We start from the raw sequence: 15,485 nt of genomic DNA on the forward strand, positions 1-15,485 counted from the left end.
AGAATTTAGACCTTTAAAAAGGTAACCTAAGAAGTGGGGGTGGAGGGGGGAGTTGAAATCCTAAGTTTTCATTAAATTTTTTCCCCGTTCATTTTAGGTAGGTACAGCAATTCATCATTTGAGGTTTTTTTTTTTCATCTAAAAATATTTTGCAAAATATTGCTGATTAAACTTGTTTTAATGATTTTAAAGACATTCCAGCTTGCCTAACAAAAAAAAAAAAACAACAACAATTTTCGGCCGAAAGAAGAAAAGGAGTACTTCATTGCATAAAATTATCATAAAGCATAATGAAAAGGGAGTGTAAAGAAATAAACTGGTTTTACAAGATGTTGGGACAAGCCAAAAGTCAAAACAACCGGATTGTTGTATGTGGGCCTCGTGACTGACATCCGGAACACAGCCTGTTCGTTTCTGTGTGAGCGCGAGTTGTGGCCTCCAGCAGCTCGTTGGCGGGTATTCTCATTTTGTGTTGGACTGTTAGTAGGCAAATGTTCTCAGAGTGAGAAAGAGAGACGTACTTACAGTGTTTGATTTCAATAAAAATCTTTCCCCGCCGGGTAAAGAATGAACAAAAAAAATTGGATTTCAATACCGAATAATTAACTTCTTGGACAGGGTGACATCCAGCAGCTGCTGCTGGTCGACGACCCTGCGGCGGCCGAGACGTACTGCAGGGACTTCATCCCCGACTGTGACGCCGCATTACCCTATGATAGCATCATCATGGATAACGCCGCAGACGAGGTGAGCCCCCGCCCCCTCCCCCGCCGACCCCACACTCCCACGATCACTTCAGGCAGCCCGCAATGTGACAGGTGCTGAATGTAGTAAATCCAAAGCAGCCCGTTGGGTTTTCTGGCTTCACAAATATGGCAAGTATTCATGGACCACAAGATATTTGCTCCGAGGTCCAAAAAATACTTGGACCAGCAATTACACTAACTTTCAAAGTCACACATCTTCATATGTTTCCCTATAGGCTTGGCACATCCCTTGCCCTCAAAAACCTGAAAACAAAAAGTATTAACCTTTTTTTTAAACAGCGATTAAAGGCACCGGGATTTGCAAAAGCAAATATATAAATGTAAAGGTAGACATGTCTGCATTTGATCGCGTGGTGTGGTGCAGCCTCCAAAACACACGGCCAGGTTAAAATTAAACAGAATGTAATGAAACAATCTGTTTGTTCACCACGATTCAATGGTATGATTCATTTTATCGTGCTGCTCCTTCTGCTGTGCCTGCCTTGGCCACTGGGAGGCAGCATAATAGTCATAAGGACCCCAGAAAATAATGAAGAAGAAGAAGGTGTCAGATTTAATAATACTTCATCGAATACTGTGAAAAGGAAAGAAACAAAACAATCATTTAACTGCCCCCTTCGGGCTCATGATATTTCCTTCCACTGCTATGCGGATGACTGTCAGATTGATGTCGCGATGGGCAAAAAAGACCCTTTCTCGTTGGGGCCACTTTTTAAATTGTCTCGAGAAAATCAAGACCTGGATGGCACTGAAGTGATGGTGTTTGGTGCCTGTTGCCCTCGTACGTCCCTTGCGGACTTGGGCCCCCTGGCTCCTGACTTTAAGCCAAGACTCTCCAAGTGTTGTTGAGCTTTCAAGCTGTCTTTGATATTCATTTTGTGTTTTACTGTTTGTCGTTGCCTGAATTATTTTTGCTCCACGTACAGCACTTTGTTTAGAGCGGCGGTAGTGCTCGAGAAATACAGTTGAGTGGAGAACTACATCCAAAATATATGTGATGATGTGTTTACAATGATTAGTCTATCAGAAAAGTCGCCATTCACTTTTGTATTCCCTGGTGGTATGAAAACAGCCAACATTTATTTTTCAACATGTATATATTCGATTTTTGTTCGTTCCAAAAACGACAAATGCTTTTTTTTTTTCCTTGCACCGCCTACCGCTGTGTGATTTACGATCTGGCTCTGGATTCAAAAGCACCACAGGATGCCTCTTTTTTTTTTCTTTTTTCCTTTTTTTTTTTTTTTTTTCTTTTGAGGATTTATTGCGGTCACTCCAGATCTCACCGACGAAAGAGACCAGTCCACATTGAAAGGAAAACAGTGAAGGAGGTTCCAAATAACAAGTGAGATCCTGGCAGATTTTTATGTTATTTTTGGGGGAGCAGATACTCTGTTATTTGTGGAAAAAAAGACTTTGAATAATTATTGTTTTTTATTTTTGTGGCTAAAATTACCATCGGTGTATATGCTTATAAATGAAATGTATTATTATTATGTACAGTTCTGACATCATTTAAATCTCGCGCTGCAAATCCACAAAGATGGTCTCCACTTGTCATGTTGCTTTTAAAAACATTGAATCAGCACTTCAAACACATCCCCCCCCAAAACATTACACCCCCCCCCCAAAAAAAAAAAAAAAACGGAAAAGCAGCGGCAAAAACAAGAAGAAAAGTTGGTGTCGGAAAGGCTAACACGTTCATGACGCAGGCCACGATGGACTTTGAAGTTGATCCGCTGCGTGCTCCTCAGGTGGACGTGACGCCAAAGAAGCCCGTGGTGGAGGAATTGGACGAGTACGACTTCGGCGATGTCTTTGAAGACGTTTCTGTCTCCACGGTGACGACTGGACCCAACCTCACAGAGTATGAGGTGAGAGTGGCGTCTGTTCCCATTTGCCTTTTTTTGTTTGTTGTTTTGTTTTTTTTGCCGTTCACATCTCATTCATCTGACAGATTTTCGAATACGAGGACTACGACAATGCCACGGACGACTACCAGGTGAACGAGTACGAATACGAAGAAGAGGAAGTGGATGAGCGATACAGGCCGGCCGAGAGGGAAGGAGGATATGGTCTGGACGCGCAGGTATTAACCAAAAGCTGCAGCACCATTAGGAGGGCCTGCGTACTCTATGAGGGGGGTAAAAAAACACAGATCCAAACAAAGAAAGATACTGCTAAATTATTTGAGATAAGGGGTGTCCAAACTTTTTTTGCTTGAGGGCCGCCACCACTATGCGAGATGATATGGGTGGGATCAAATATCGCGAATGTGATGTTTCGCATCGTTTACGCTTACTCTACTGTATCGATACCAAGCGTCAATTATGGATGAGGTAACACAATACAGGGGAGACAAAATATCAGTGTCATGCTAATGATTGAAAAACCATCTGCGTGGGATCCCTGCTGTCGGCAATCGCCCGGCTCTAATTTTGGGCATCAGTGGCAAGGTGTCAGGCTGCTACGATGGTTCAAGTAAATTTTGATCCTGTTCTTGTCTTCCAGTTCATTCCAGAGAAAGGAGAGAAAGGAGAGCCGGCACTTTTGGGAGTGGTAAGAAAGCACATTTTAAAAGACGACCCTCATTCCATCCTTGCCAATTCGGGGACCAAGACAGTTCACGGAAACGGCCAGCAAAAATCAAGGAGCTGGGAATGAGTCAATCGCTGCGTTCAGAACCATTCGCTCATTCCCTACTCCGGCGTTACTGGAGAAGGACTATTAGAAAGTAGACGCGATCGATCACTCCTTAGTCAACGCTACTCGGATGCGATCGGTTATGTCGTTGCCTGCGTGCGATCGCGACGTACAGGCTCAGCATCAGTGGATGGACCTTCCTTCTTTTAGAAATTTGGAATAGAATAAATCAATTAATCGCTGGGAATCGGGATAAAGCCTCGCTGCAAATAGTAATTGCCTACAGGTGCCACATAACGGTGGCAGAGGACTAATTTTGTCTGAATGAGGCTCCCTTCCTCTGTTCGCATGGTTTCCTTGGCAGAAAGATGCTGGGGGGGGGGGGGAAACAGCAAATGGGTGAGTTTTTTTGGGCAAATATAGGGCTATAGGTTCCCCCTTTAAAGCTGTGAATGAACAAATTTGCAAATGCCGAGCCGCCAATAATCAGGGATTCGCCGTGTATCGTTTGAAGAGGAGTCTTTTTTAAACAGGAAAATAAAAACAAAACACTTTATGTCTACTGATGTTGCGATGTTGCTCGACTTCTATGAAAGATATTTTCGTGACGTGGTCGGCTTCAAAGTGCAGTTTGCATGTTCTCATTTTTGTCATTAGCCACAATGTCGTCATGTTTTCCCTTAAATAACGGCTGTAAACGTATAATCGTCTCACAAAATTCTTAAACACACACATCCATCAAGGAATTATTGTTCAGTTTATGTTAGAAGATGTCTGGTAAAAATTGCAAAATCTCATCTTCATTAAAGGGGAACTCAAGCCAATTTTTGGGGGGGCAAGAATACGCTGTATGTGCCACCACTGATTAAAATTGCGTTTGCGAGATAAGAATGGACCAACAATTCAGCAATCTCAAGGGGCCGCCATTTTGGACAATATTACCCGCTGCCGGCGACCGAAATTATCCTCACATCAACCCCCAGCGAATGTCATGGGACCAAAATCGGAAAGTGGATTTGCAAGACTCCCTTTGTCTACCAGGGGGTTGAGGTCAGCAGAGCTTGAACAGCATTTTTGCAAGCAACATATTTCACATTTCTTTAAAAAATATATATATATAAGGGAGATGACCAGTAATCATTTTAATTTACATTTTAGCGAAACATGTCAAGTGGACACAAATGATTTGCTTCATCAGAGCATGTAAAATGATGTTTGAGTTTGCCACCTATACCCACGGCACATTGCAACAGCCCTACAAAATAGCCAACTCCTTTAAAATAGGAGACTTTTTATTGGCTAAGGGGGATTCCAAACAAAGTCTAAAATCATGTTTGAATAGCCACATTTAGAAGATTTTTTTTTTGTGTTGTTGTGATTTCAGGGCACGCAATTTGTAGGCTCGTACGGGCCTCTGGGACCTCAGGTTGGTGCCTTCGAGGATATAACAAATTCAAATGTGGAAAAATAGCAACGTTAATTCCTCCTGTCTGCGCTTGCGCAGGGACCGGCGGGCCCTCCCGGAATCACCGGACTGGCGGGACCTCGAGGAGACCCCGGAGAACTGGTCAGGGTTGTCCTCTATTTGTTGTCAAGTGTGCTCTGAACTGCTCTCATCTATGCGGGTCTCTTAGGGACCCCCAGGACTGCCGGGCCTGAACGGAATGGACGGGATACCGGGACTGCCGGGAAACATCATGGTCTTACCGGTAACATGGAGCGAAAACAAACGAACAAACCAATAAAAAAGGAAACAGATTTCTCATTGTTCTTCGTGGTTGTTGTCACTGTGCTAATTCGAACGCACGTCACCAATTTATAGTATGCAGGAACTGGGCAAAGCTATATGGTCGTCTGTATAGCCACTAGGAGGGGTTTTGAGTCTGTTTGTGTGTGTCGCATCGTCACAAAGCGGCCACTTCGCTGTTTGTATGTGCAGTGATTTATTTGTTTCCCCTTTCCTTTCAAAGACCAAAACCAACCCATAGTAATGCAGGAACTGGAAAAACGTTATGTGTCCGTCTGCATAGTCACGAGGAGTGAGTGAGTAAGTGAGTGAGTGAAGTAGAAATTGTTTTTTTTTTTTTTCTCTTTAAAGAGTTAACCCAGATACAAGGATGGATGGATGGACATTCAGGATCTGGAAAAAGCCATAGTCTTGAGGCTTTTCATGTGTGTGGTGGAATTCTTTTATTTATTTTTATTGTAAATTCAGTCACTAGGGTTGCATCTTACTGTACTTCTGTTTCTATAGTTTTGATTCCATTAGCAAAACTAACCCTTGTGAATGTAGTTCATTGATTGTTGCGGCCGTCCACATGGTCACAATGGTGGGATCTTGCGTGTTTACGTCTGCAGTGGAAATGATTTCTTTTTCCCCCGAAAGAAAAAAATAGCCTGACAAATGATAGGAGAAAGTCAAGCATCCATCCGCATCGCCACTGGAAAAGAATCTTCAATCTCTGTTTGCGTTTGCAGTTCCGGGCGGGCGGCGGTGAAAAGTCGGCCACCGTTTCTGCGCAGGAGGCTCAAGCTCAGGCCATCTTGCAGCAGACCAAGGTCAACGAACACTCACCTCGAATAAATCGGAGCGGATAGACAGCTGTTGCCTCTTTAAATCGCGTCTTACTTCTTTTTGCAGTTGTCAATGAAGGGTCCTCCTGGTCCACTTGGCCTTAGGGGACGACCTGGTCCACTTGTGAGTTTTTACTCACGCGCACGCACGCACGCACACACATACACACACACACACACACACACACACACACACCAGTTTTCAACAATGTATTTTTGTTGTTTTCCAGGGCATACCAGGCCCATCCGGCCTGAAGGGAAGCAATGGAGACCTGGGACCACCTGTAAGTAAAAGCTGGTTGTCATGGTAACACCCCCTCCTTTTGTCCTAACACCGCGGCCCCACCCTCAGGGTTCACCCGGAGCCCCTGGAATCCCAGGCCAGAATGGACGTCCCGGGAAAAGGGTGCGACTTTTTTACCTTCGGGTTTATACCTGTGCGGCGCACGGAGGCAAACGTTTCTTTGGGTGTTTGTCAGGGACGAGCAGGGGCAGACGGCGGGCGAGGCGACATCGGAGAGACGGGTGTAAAGGCGAGTAGCCGAGGCGACCGCTCGGCGCAATCAAAATGTCATCGTAAAAATGTTTGTCCTCGCAGGGGGACAGAGGCTTCGACGGCCTGCCTGGTCTGCCCGGAGATAAGGGACATAAAGTAAGTTGGACAGATAACTCCCATTTGAGGGGGGAAAAAAAGACACCAAAATGGGGGTGGGGGGTGTCTAGCTTAACAGGATGACCCAAAAAGTCTCATGGACTTACGCTGAATGGCAAGTCGGCCATTTTTTTGGTTTGACGCAGCCATTTAGGGCGAATTTCAGGGTTGGAAGGTTGAACAACAAAATTTGAAATACGATCCCTTGACAGCAGTTTCACGAATCAACAGGAAATTGCCATCTTGGGCTAATTCCGGGGTTCCTCCGAGAGAATTCTCTTGGTCTTTTCAAAGCGACATATATATCCAAAGCACGTGACATGCATTAGCTCTGTGGATGAAGCTGTGTGGCCATCTGCATGCTCAGTTAAATCCATGAAGGTCATGCTGCTCACGTGAGGCCTCACGAGTTGCTCACCAAAACAGCAGCACTCACCAAAGCACATGAACGGTCTCCCGGATGAATTAAAGTTTTACCGTAAACCAGTTTGAAAAACTCGATGGATTTTGCCGCCATTTTCTATGTTCCCTCAGGGTGAAAGGGGAAAACCAGGGGCCCTAGGTCCTGCCGGAGAGCCGGGAGAAAAGGTACAAATTGTCGTATTGATGTGACTAACGTTGCATGTCTCCTGGCGGTTGCTTTTGAAGTTGTTGTTGTTGTTATCATGCGCAGGGTTCTGAGGGCCCACCCGGACCGAGAGGACAGCCGGGCGACGCTGTGAGTGCTCCCAATGCAACTGAAAGGCTTTCGCACCACTTGCACAATAGCCGTTCTTTCCTGAAACCAAAAAAATGGTTCTCGCATTTTTTTCTTCAAGAAATCAACGAACCCGTTAGTGCATTGAAATTTTGAGAAATAAGGACTCTCGGTTATGTCCCATCAACCCAGATTCGTACTCAAAACCTTAGAACTGTGAGGCTCACCACGAGAACATTGTGCTGCCAGGCCTGTCCAACATATTAAGCCCAAATGACCGAATTTGTTTGAAATGCGCCACAAAAACATTTCAAATGCCAGATGCACCTAAAAGCCGAGGCGATCACCTTTTCGCGCAAAAGAGGTTGTGCCGCAGCTAACGTAAGGTGAGGCTAGTTTGGCTGAAGGACGAGAAGAAAGATTTTGTTTGAAGTGTTGCTCTTTACATCACCATGGCAACCATGGCGCTGTCGACACCCATGGGAATTAAGTGGAACAGCAAAGACGGTGCCCCCCCCCCCCCGAAAAAAATCCTACCATATTACATTATTACTTTTGTCATTCGGCATATTTCGTAGTATGTATATTTATAACTTTTGAATTAAACACAGGAGTTGAATCACATTTTTTTTTTGACACCAATACCCAACAAAGATCTTTACTTTTGGAATTTTGACAAGTGCAAAAATGTGTGCTACAGGGGCCAAGAGGTATGAATGGCCCTCGAGGTCGTTCGGGACCCGCAGGACAGTCAGTGAGTGTGAACTTTTCAAAAACCACGCACACATATGCACACGCACGCTTTCAAATACCCGTCTCTCTTTTCTTCTCGCAGGGCATTCGGGGAATCGATGGTGCGCAAGGGTCAAAGGGCAACATTGTGAGTATTTGAAATGCTTTTTTTTTTTTTTTTTTTAGCCTGATCTGGAGCCGTGACTTCATGATATGTGTTTGTGTTTCAGGGTTCCCCGGGAGACATCGGTGCACCAGGTCAACAAGGCAACCCTGGAATTCAGGTACAAGCACACGAAAAACAAGAGCAGAACCACCTTGAGAAGTCAGATTGTTTAAAAGGAAAAAAAAACACACACACTCCTCCGTGTCTCCCTCAGGGCTTTCCTGGTCCTCAGGGACTAGTCGGGCTGCCTGGAGAGAAGGTAAAAGCAAAGAAAAGTTGGAAGTATCTTAGCACTTTTGTGTTTCAGAGGAATCGCAACTTTTTTTGATCTTTTTTTTGACTGGCAGGGGCCGCAAGGGAAGAAAGGGATGCAGGGTTTACCTGGAAATGACGGCCCTCCCGTAAGCTCATGTTTAAAAACAAACAAAAAGCAGTCAGCTTTCTATCAAGTCATGGCATGCAAAGACAGCGCCGTAGCGTAACATCCTACTGACTGACGGAGCCATTATTTGTAGTATGGACAAATTTGTTCAAGCCCTGCTTGGTCGAAGCCTTTCTCTTACTGTGACCACCCCGACCTAAAAGCTGAGCTTGTCACATTAGCAAATATTAGCGCGTGTTCTCGCCAACAGGGTCATCCCGGACGGGAAGGGACCCCTGGTGAAAAAGGTTTGCCGGTGAGATGAGTGCATTTGTTTAAATTGCCATCATTGAGGCAAATCAAATGTTTTGCTAAAACGTGTCATTTTTGGTGACAGGGTCCCATTGGAGTGCAGGGGCCTGTCGGCTATCCCGGACAACGAGGAGTCAAGGTTGGAGTTATTGCATCAATGCAGTTGTAGCGGCACACCAGAATGGCAGACTTCCTGTGTGTTTTTGGGCATGGCTTTGTAGCACTTTTTGTGGGTCTACTTGTCTTCCAAATTTGAGGTTCCTGAGGCAAACTGACTTCACGACCAGGGGTGGACTTTTTTCCAGGACAATCTTGGCCAAGTTTGGTTTTTTTTCAGCAAATGGGCAAAATCTGTCTGAAATGGGCACTTCAAACTGGAATCAGCTGGAGTTATTTATTGCATCATTGCAGTTCTAGCGGGACAACAACATGGCAGACTTCCTGTGTGCTTTCAGGCATGGCTTCTTGGAGCATTTTTGTAAGTCTATTTGAGGTTGCTCAAGGAATCCAGCTTCGGAGGCTAAATTGTTCTCCAACAAGCTAGGGAAAGTCAGTCTTGGAAAGAAATGAGCCTAAATGTCTTTTTCGAGCTAAATTGGCAGGCTTCATGTGTGTTTCTGTGGGTCTACTTATGATACGGTACCAAATGTCTTTGAACTAAATGAAACTGGCTTTGGCGACTGAATTTTTAATCAAACGAGTTTTGTCTTTTAAGAAAATAGCCAAAATGAGCCTAGACAGGCCACCTTCTCCTCAGGCCAAGTTTTTTTTTTTTTTTTTGCGAGTCTGCTCATGATCGACATGACAGCCAAGTTTTAGGTTGCTCTGGGAAACAAAATTTTTCTCGGAAGGTAACAGCCAAAAGGAGCTTAAAATGAGCCCAGTATGGCAGCCTCAAATCCAAATACTCAACTTCTTCCTTTTTTTCTTGTGTGTCGGCCAGGGCGCAGATGGCATCCGAGGACTGAAGGGCAGCAAAGGCGAGAAGGTGGGCTCCATCCACAGCACCTCCATTCTCTCCTCCAACGTCATCTTCCTCGCTAACCTCCTTTGCTTGCGACTCCAGGGCGAGGACGGCTTCCCTGGAGCCAAGGGTGAGATGGGCGGCAAAGGTGACGGCGGTGACAACGGCGCTCCAGGAGGACGCGGGGAAGACGGACCAGAGGGACCCAAAGGGCAAACGGGGCCTATGGGAGAAACGGGACCATCCGGGATCCCTGGAGAGAAGGTATGGAGTGCGATCGTAAGAATCTATCACTATGTATCAGTTTGACCACAGATTTTTACGCAAAGCCTCACCTCTTAAATGAAAAAATCCGCAAAGCACTGAACCCGCGATAAACGAACCGCGAAGTAGTGAAGGATCACTGTATTTTTAAGCGATGCATTTCAACTCAACTCAACTCAAATGTGTTTATTGAGCACTTTCAAACAGCCGTCGCTGCACACAAAGTGCTGTACATGGAGCTTTCAACTGAAAGACACGTTTTAAGTGCCGGGAAGAAGCCAAGTTTAGCCTGGGTTGTTCGCGGGAGGAGTCTCCAGATTTATGTGAAGAAAATCTGCCATTTTATTTTAAGGCGATATCACCCAGTCCTATAAGAAAAAAAAAAACTAATGAAAGAGCATGGATAACTTGTTACTGTTTTTCAGGGAAAACTAGGAGTACCCGGTTTGCCAGGGTATCCAGGACGACTTGGACCAAAGGTAATTTCATTCATAATCCACATACATACACTACATAAATCAGATACATTACTTGGTTAATCCTGTGTCGTGCCGAAGGGCTCTGATGGCTTTCCTGGAGTACTTGGAGCTACTGGAGAGAAAGGCAAAAAGGTGAGTGGATACAAAAACAAAAGAAAAAAAAATTAAAAACTGTCTTTTGTCCCATCTCATTGTTTTCACTTGATCCAAAAACGGCCCATTCTATGTACGCAGGGTCCTCTAGGACAACCAGGAAGTGCCGGACAGAGAGGGCCAAACGTAAGTGCACCCCTCACTGAACACTTTATTCGGTACACCCGGACAATCGTATTGACAAGAGTTTTGTTTTAAAAAGAAATACATGTTCATAGAAATTGTTCGCAATAAAAAAGGGATACTACCTGACAGTGACATAAAAACATTCAATAAAAAAATAAAAAAGCAAAACACACACACACACACACACACACACACACACACACACACACATTACTGATAGTGATGTCTATATTAGGCATGGGCCAACATTAGATAATATCAGTATTAAAAATACAGCCCTAAAGTGCCCTTTTATGAAATCCCCCCCCCTTTTTTTTTTTAGGATAATGCACATGGCAAAAAGGCATCAGTATAAGTAACTCGGTTGCTCTTTCTCATATTCTTCCCTGCTCCCCTCCTCCTGCTTGTGTGTGTAACTGCTCACCACTCCCCTCTCTGCTTGCTGAAAAGGAGGAGGAAAAAAAAAGCTCCTGGCCGACATTTACCTTGCCTTGCTTAGAATTCCCCACAAAAAAAGAAAAGAGGTCATTATTGTTGACAGACATTATTAGCGGTTATTGAAACATGGAATTTTTAATATACAAACGTGTAATTTTTTTTGTTGTTGTTTTGTCACTTTTAGATATAATTTTCTGTGTGGGGTGCATCATGAAACAGAGTGTAAAATTAATTGTGATGAATATACTAAGCCAACAAACTAGTTAAATTTATCATTAAAAAAGACGTATTGATTAAAAAAAATCTAATAAAGTACGGTTATAATACTAGTAAATCATATAAAAAAATAATAATCCCTGACATGTCACCTCAGGGTGCACGAGGAGGCAGAGGTGCAAGAGGACCCACCGGGAAGCCTGGAGAAAAGGTCAGCTGACTCGCCTCACTTGGGAGGTCGCTGAAGGTCACACTTGAGCCACCGCATTCATCTTTCTTAACGCTTTTGTCAGGGAGCTTCCGGGCACGATGGTCCCCCGGGATCGACCGGTGAGAGGGTGAGAGACAGCATAAGTAAATGAATTGATTAAACAGCCTGCATGCTATCCACTCATGGAGTGATTTGCATTTTTAAAGGGACCGCAAGGACCTCAAGGAAGGGGTGGAGAGCCTGGACCCAAAGGAGCATCTGTGAGTGCCCCATTGACGCTGACATTTTTACTTGTTTAAAAAAAAAAAGTTACGCATTTTAACATACGGCATGTCATTATGTACGCAGCTCGACTTCAATATGATTAATCCAGTTTGTTTGTTTTTTTTTCCCCCAACTTCACCCACTTGCGTAGGGACCCAGCGGGAAAGACGGCCTTCCAGGACACCCGGGTCAACGAGGAGAACCGGTAAGACTCTTCTTCAGTGTGGAGACTGTGTGGCTACTCTTTGCCTGACAAATTTGTTTTTAACTGCAGGGATTCCAAGGGAAAACCGGACCCCCGGGACCCTCTGGTGTGGTGGGGCCGCAGGTGGGTCCACAACATGACCTGCCCAAAACACACCCTGGAGGAACCTCGGAAAGTTAAAAGAAAAATTTGCCCCGGAGTCCTCTTTCACAGATCATCTTGAAATTTGGTGGACTTGTCGATCATAACAGGACCCATAAAAAAAGTGCCTGAAATTGAACAGCAAGTTGGCCATTTCGGTCAATTTCCAGGGCTTTTACGCTGCTATGCTGTTGATTTTACTTTGACTGTTGTGTGGTGTTCCTGAGGGTTAATTTCTGGGGGCTCTGCTGTTCTCACTCTATCTGCTCCCTTTGGGTTTTGTATACAGCGGAAATTACTTTAAAGTGCTTACCCCTGTGATGTTTCCCTTTTTTTTTTCATTTTTAAATTGATCCGGTCCTCCTCTCGTTTGTGTGTTCCAGGGCAAATCAGGTGAGCCTGGCCCCACGGGGGACCGAGGCCACCCGGGTTCCCCGGGTGTGCCCGGAGAACACGGTTTGCCTGGCTCGGCTGGGAAAGAAGGTGGAAAGGTGGGTCTGGAAATCCGCTCGCAGCCGTCACGATCGGCGATGCAGAGTCTTCTTACGCTGGTTTGGTCTATCCTCAGGGTGATCCTGGATTACCCGGAACTATGGGGAAGAACGGGCCCCCGGGACTGAAAGGGTTCAGGGGGAGCAGAGGCGCTCCTGGCGTTATGGTAACACAAACAAGTCGCATATATTGAATAGTTTACATTATTTCAATTACGTTGACCATATGTTTCATGTTCTTAGGGGCCTCCCGGTCTAAAAGGAAGTGCGGGACCCTCTGGTGCTCCAGGAGCCATTGTGAGTCAGCTTAAAATCGGGCGGAGGCAAAACATGGCCCACGGGTCACACACGGTCCTCTTTGTTCTTCACTTTGGCTCACCGTGTATTTCGAATATCAGGAGTCATATAATATTAGTAAAAAGATGTTTTCCGCCTAAAATTGAACAAATAAAATTTATTAATTTATTGATTTATTATGAATTTTTTTAAAATATAAAATCTATTACACACATGCGGTACGTTGTTTGACACCATCTATGCACAATATAGGCAACCAAGTCCCCTCTAAGGACAACAACTTCCTCAAAGCCTAAAAGTCATCTACAAATGATCGGGCTCATCTATCCGTCTTGACATGACCATTTTTTTTTAAACGCAATTTAAGTCAAAGAGCATTTAAAGTAAATCAGACGTTTCTGTTTGTGTAGGGGCCAGGCGCCGAGAGAGGTCCCCCCGGGCCGGCCGGAGCCATTGGACAGCCAGGACGGGCCGGAGCCAGTGGAGGACCAGGACCAATGGGAGAGAAGGGCGAACCCGTAAGATATATAATTTTCAATACCTCAAAAACATTGCTGTGATGTGTTTAAAAAAAAGAAAATCTCCAAATGTTGGCAAAAATTAAATGCTTATTGCCTATTTGAAAAAAGCTGTTTTCCGCCAATGAAATCGACCAACCAGTTAATGGGTCGAGCACTCGTGCTTTGTCTGCGCATGTTTATCCTAGGGTGAAAAAGGTTCAATTGGACCAGCAGGTCAGGATGGGGACCAGGGACCAGGGGGCATGCTTGGCACTACAGGCCCTCCAGGACCCGCAGGAGATGATGGAGACAAGGTAATCAAAACCAGAACTACGGTGTGAAGTTCAACACCCGACTCACACCCTGTTGGGTTGAAAGAAATGGTGGCTCTATGAAAACAATTTTTTATCACAACAGACGGTGCCGTTTCACTGCGTTTGGTGTGAAAAGAACCAAGCAAATAAATTGGGGGGGAATCACGATTCGATACATGATTATTTCATCAGTAGTTGCTTCAGTTCTTTCCGATGCACAGCTGTTATTATAGCGCCCCCATAGTGGTGCAACGCTGCAACTGCAGTTAAAATACGCCGCTGCCGCAGAGGGACCTCAATCGCTCAACCAGCATAGCTGGAGCTTTCCTCTGTGGTGAGCGATATCGATCGGTCTGGCTGAGGGCGGCACAAAATTATCTGGAAGCCACGCTATGATGAAGGCAGGAAAAACCCTGCACTTGGTGCACCGTGACAACGTGTGTGTCTCCAGGGGGAGCAAGGAGGACCCGGCCAGAAAGGAAGTAAAGGAGACAAAGGCGAATCTGTGAGTCTGGAACTAGACACTCAACATGGCCACCATAAACGAAACACCTCTGATCGTCTGTCTTTGTTCTGTTGCAGGGACCCCCAGGACCAACTGGTACTCAGGGGCCCATCGGACAACCGGGACTTCCTGTGAGTCGGCTCGTTTAGATGTGTACCAAAAACCAGAGCGTTTGTGGCGAAAACCCAAGAGTTGGATGACTTCCCGTGTGTTCCAGGGCCAAGATGGGGAGGTAGGGCCCCGGGGCCAGCAGGGAATGTACGGACCCAAAGGAGATGAGGGTCTTCGGGGTTTCAAGGGTTTGAGAGGACCAATAGGATTACAGGTGAGACATGCACAGGCGATCAAGGCGCAACATTTTAGCGGCTGATGCTTTGACGTGCCCTTCATTTCAAAGGGCATGCCGGGCCTGCCTGGTGAAAAAGGCGAGAGCGGACATGTCGGGCTGATGGTGAGCTGGCAGCCATCTTCTTTCTGCATCACGTACATGTGTTTGTACATTCTCCACTCATGAAGTGAGCTCTGGTTTTTAGGGTCCGCCTGGCCAACAAGGGCCAACGGGTTCTCAAGGACCAATCGGAGGACTGGTACAGAATATCCTACGTCTGTTTCAATACATTCTAATTCATCGGGTGCTCATGAGTTTTATGTTTTCCGCAGGGGCCAACGGGTCGGCAGGGTATGGTTGGACAGCCCGGTATGGTCGGAGAAAAGGTAATCATTGGAGCGGGCAGAAACCTTGCACCATCATCGGATGTGTCAGTCATTCAGTGATTGTCACCTGCTGTTTGTCAGTCATTACACTTACTTGAGCTTACTCCCCATTCATTCGTCTACATGTCAATCCTTGCCTTGTATTCTCCATCCCTTCACTCATCTCTCGCTTAGGGGGAGGATGGTGAATCAGGGGATCCTGGCCCAGTTGGTTTTGCAGGAAAAATGGTGAGTTTGTCTCCACAATTTTTAGTCCATACTTTGTTGGACATGACCCTCGATGTCTGTCTTCTTTGCTA

General features: G+C 45.4%; 1 protein-coding gene across 2 annotated transcripts in view; it reads left to right on the plus strand.

Annotated features, from left to right (window-relative positions):
* LOC109511253 (collagen alpha-1(XI) chain-like) overlaps window positions 1–15,485 on the plus strand; it is a 34,129-nt gene that overhangs the window by 9,932 nt on the left and 8,712 nt on the right. For both annotated transcript variants that reach the window (XM_019862166.1, XM_019862165.1), the window contains 44 exons: window positions 619–747; window positions 2,522–2,641; window positions 2,725–2,856; window positions 3,279–3,326; window positions 4,795–4,836; window positions 4,915–4,977; window positions 5,045–5,119; window positions 5,889–5,969; window positions 6,052–6,108; window positions 6,215–6,268; window positions 6,337–6,390; window positions 6,464–6,517; window positions 6,583–6,636; window positions 7,171–7,224; window positions 7,310–7,354; window positions 8,034–8,087; window positions 8,169–8,213; window positions 8,296–8,349; window positions 8,446–8,490; window positions 8,579–8,632; window positions 8,864–8,908; window positions 8,990–9,043; window positions 9,848–9,892; window positions 9,971–10,132; window positions 10,558–10,611; window positions 10,690–10,743; window positions 10,846–10,890; window positions 11,702–11,755; window positions 11,838–11,882; window positions 11,962–12,015; window positions 12,171–12,224; window positions 12,294–12,347; window positions 12,749–12,856; window positions 12,934–13,023; window positions 13,100–13,153; window positions 13,564–13,671; window positions 13,860–13,967; window positions 14,419–14,472; window positions 14,550–14,603; window positions 14,690–14,797; window positions 14,870–14,923; window positions 15,006–15,059; window positions 15,133–15,186; window positions 15,361–15,414. In XM_019862166.1, the coding sequence (XP_019717725.1) occupies window positions 619–747; window positions 2,522–2,641; window positions 2,725–2,856; window positions 3,279–3,326; window positions 4,795–4,836; window positions 4,915–4,977; window positions 5,045–5,119; window positions 5,889–5,969; window positions 6,052–6,108; window positions 6,215–6,268; window positions 6,337–6,390; window positions 6,464–6,517; window positions 6,583–6,636; window positions 7,171–7,224; window positions 7,310–7,354; window positions 8,034–8,087; window positions 8,169–8,213; window positions 8,296–8,349; window positions 8,446–8,490; window positions 8,579–8,632; window positions 8,864–8,908; window positions 8,990–9,043; window positions 9,848–9,892; window positions 9,971–10,132; window positions 10,558–10,611; window positions 10,690–10,743; window positions 10,846–10,890; window positions 11,702–11,755; window positions 11,838–11,882; window positions 11,962–12,015; window positions 12,171–12,224; window positions 12,294–12,347; window positions 12,749–12,856; window positions 12,934–13,023; window positions 13,100–13,153; window positions 13,564–13,671; window positions 13,860–13,967; window positions 14,419–14,472; window positions 14,550–14,603; window positions 14,690–14,797; window positions 14,870–14,923; window positions 15,006–15,059; window positions 15,133–15,186; window positions 15,361–15,414 (2,934 nt within the window). The remainder of the gene's footprint in view (window positions 1–618; window positions 748–2,521; window positions 2,642–2,724; window positions 2,857–3,278; window positions 3,327–4,794; window positions 4,837–4,914; window positions 4,978–5,044; window positions 5,120–5,888; window positions 5,970–6,051; window positions 6,109–6,214; window positions 6,269–6,336; window positions 6,391–6,463; window positions 6,518–6,582; window positions 6,637–7,170; window positions 7,225–7,309; window positions 7,355–8,033; window positions 8,088–8,168; window positions 8,214–8,295; window positions 8,350–8,445; window positions 8,491–8,578; window positions 8,633–8,863; window positions 8,909–8,989; window positions 9,044–9,847; window positions 9,893–9,970; window positions 10,133–10,557; window positions 10,612–10,689; window positions 10,744–10,845; window positions 10,891–11,701; window positions 11,756–11,837; window positions 11,883–11,961; window positions 12,016–12,170; window positions 12,225–12,293; window positions 12,348–12,748; window positions 12,857–12,933; window positions 13,024–13,099; window positions 13,154–13,563; window positions 13,672–13,859; window positions 13,968–14,418; window positions 14,473–14,549; window positions 14,604–14,689; window positions 14,798–14,869; window positions 14,924–15,005; window positions 15,060–15,132; window positions 15,187–15,360; window positions 15,415–15,485) is intronic.

Source organism: Hippocampus comes, unplaced genomic scaffold (genome assembly GCF_001891065.2).
Source record: "Hippocampus comes isolate QL1 unplaced genomic scaffold, H_comes_QL1_v1.1 scaffold7, whole genome shotgun sequence".
In the NCBI taxonomy this organism is placed as follows: Eukaryota; Metazoa; Chordata; class Actinopteri; order Syngnathiformes; family Syngnathidae; genus Hippocampus; species Hippocampus comes.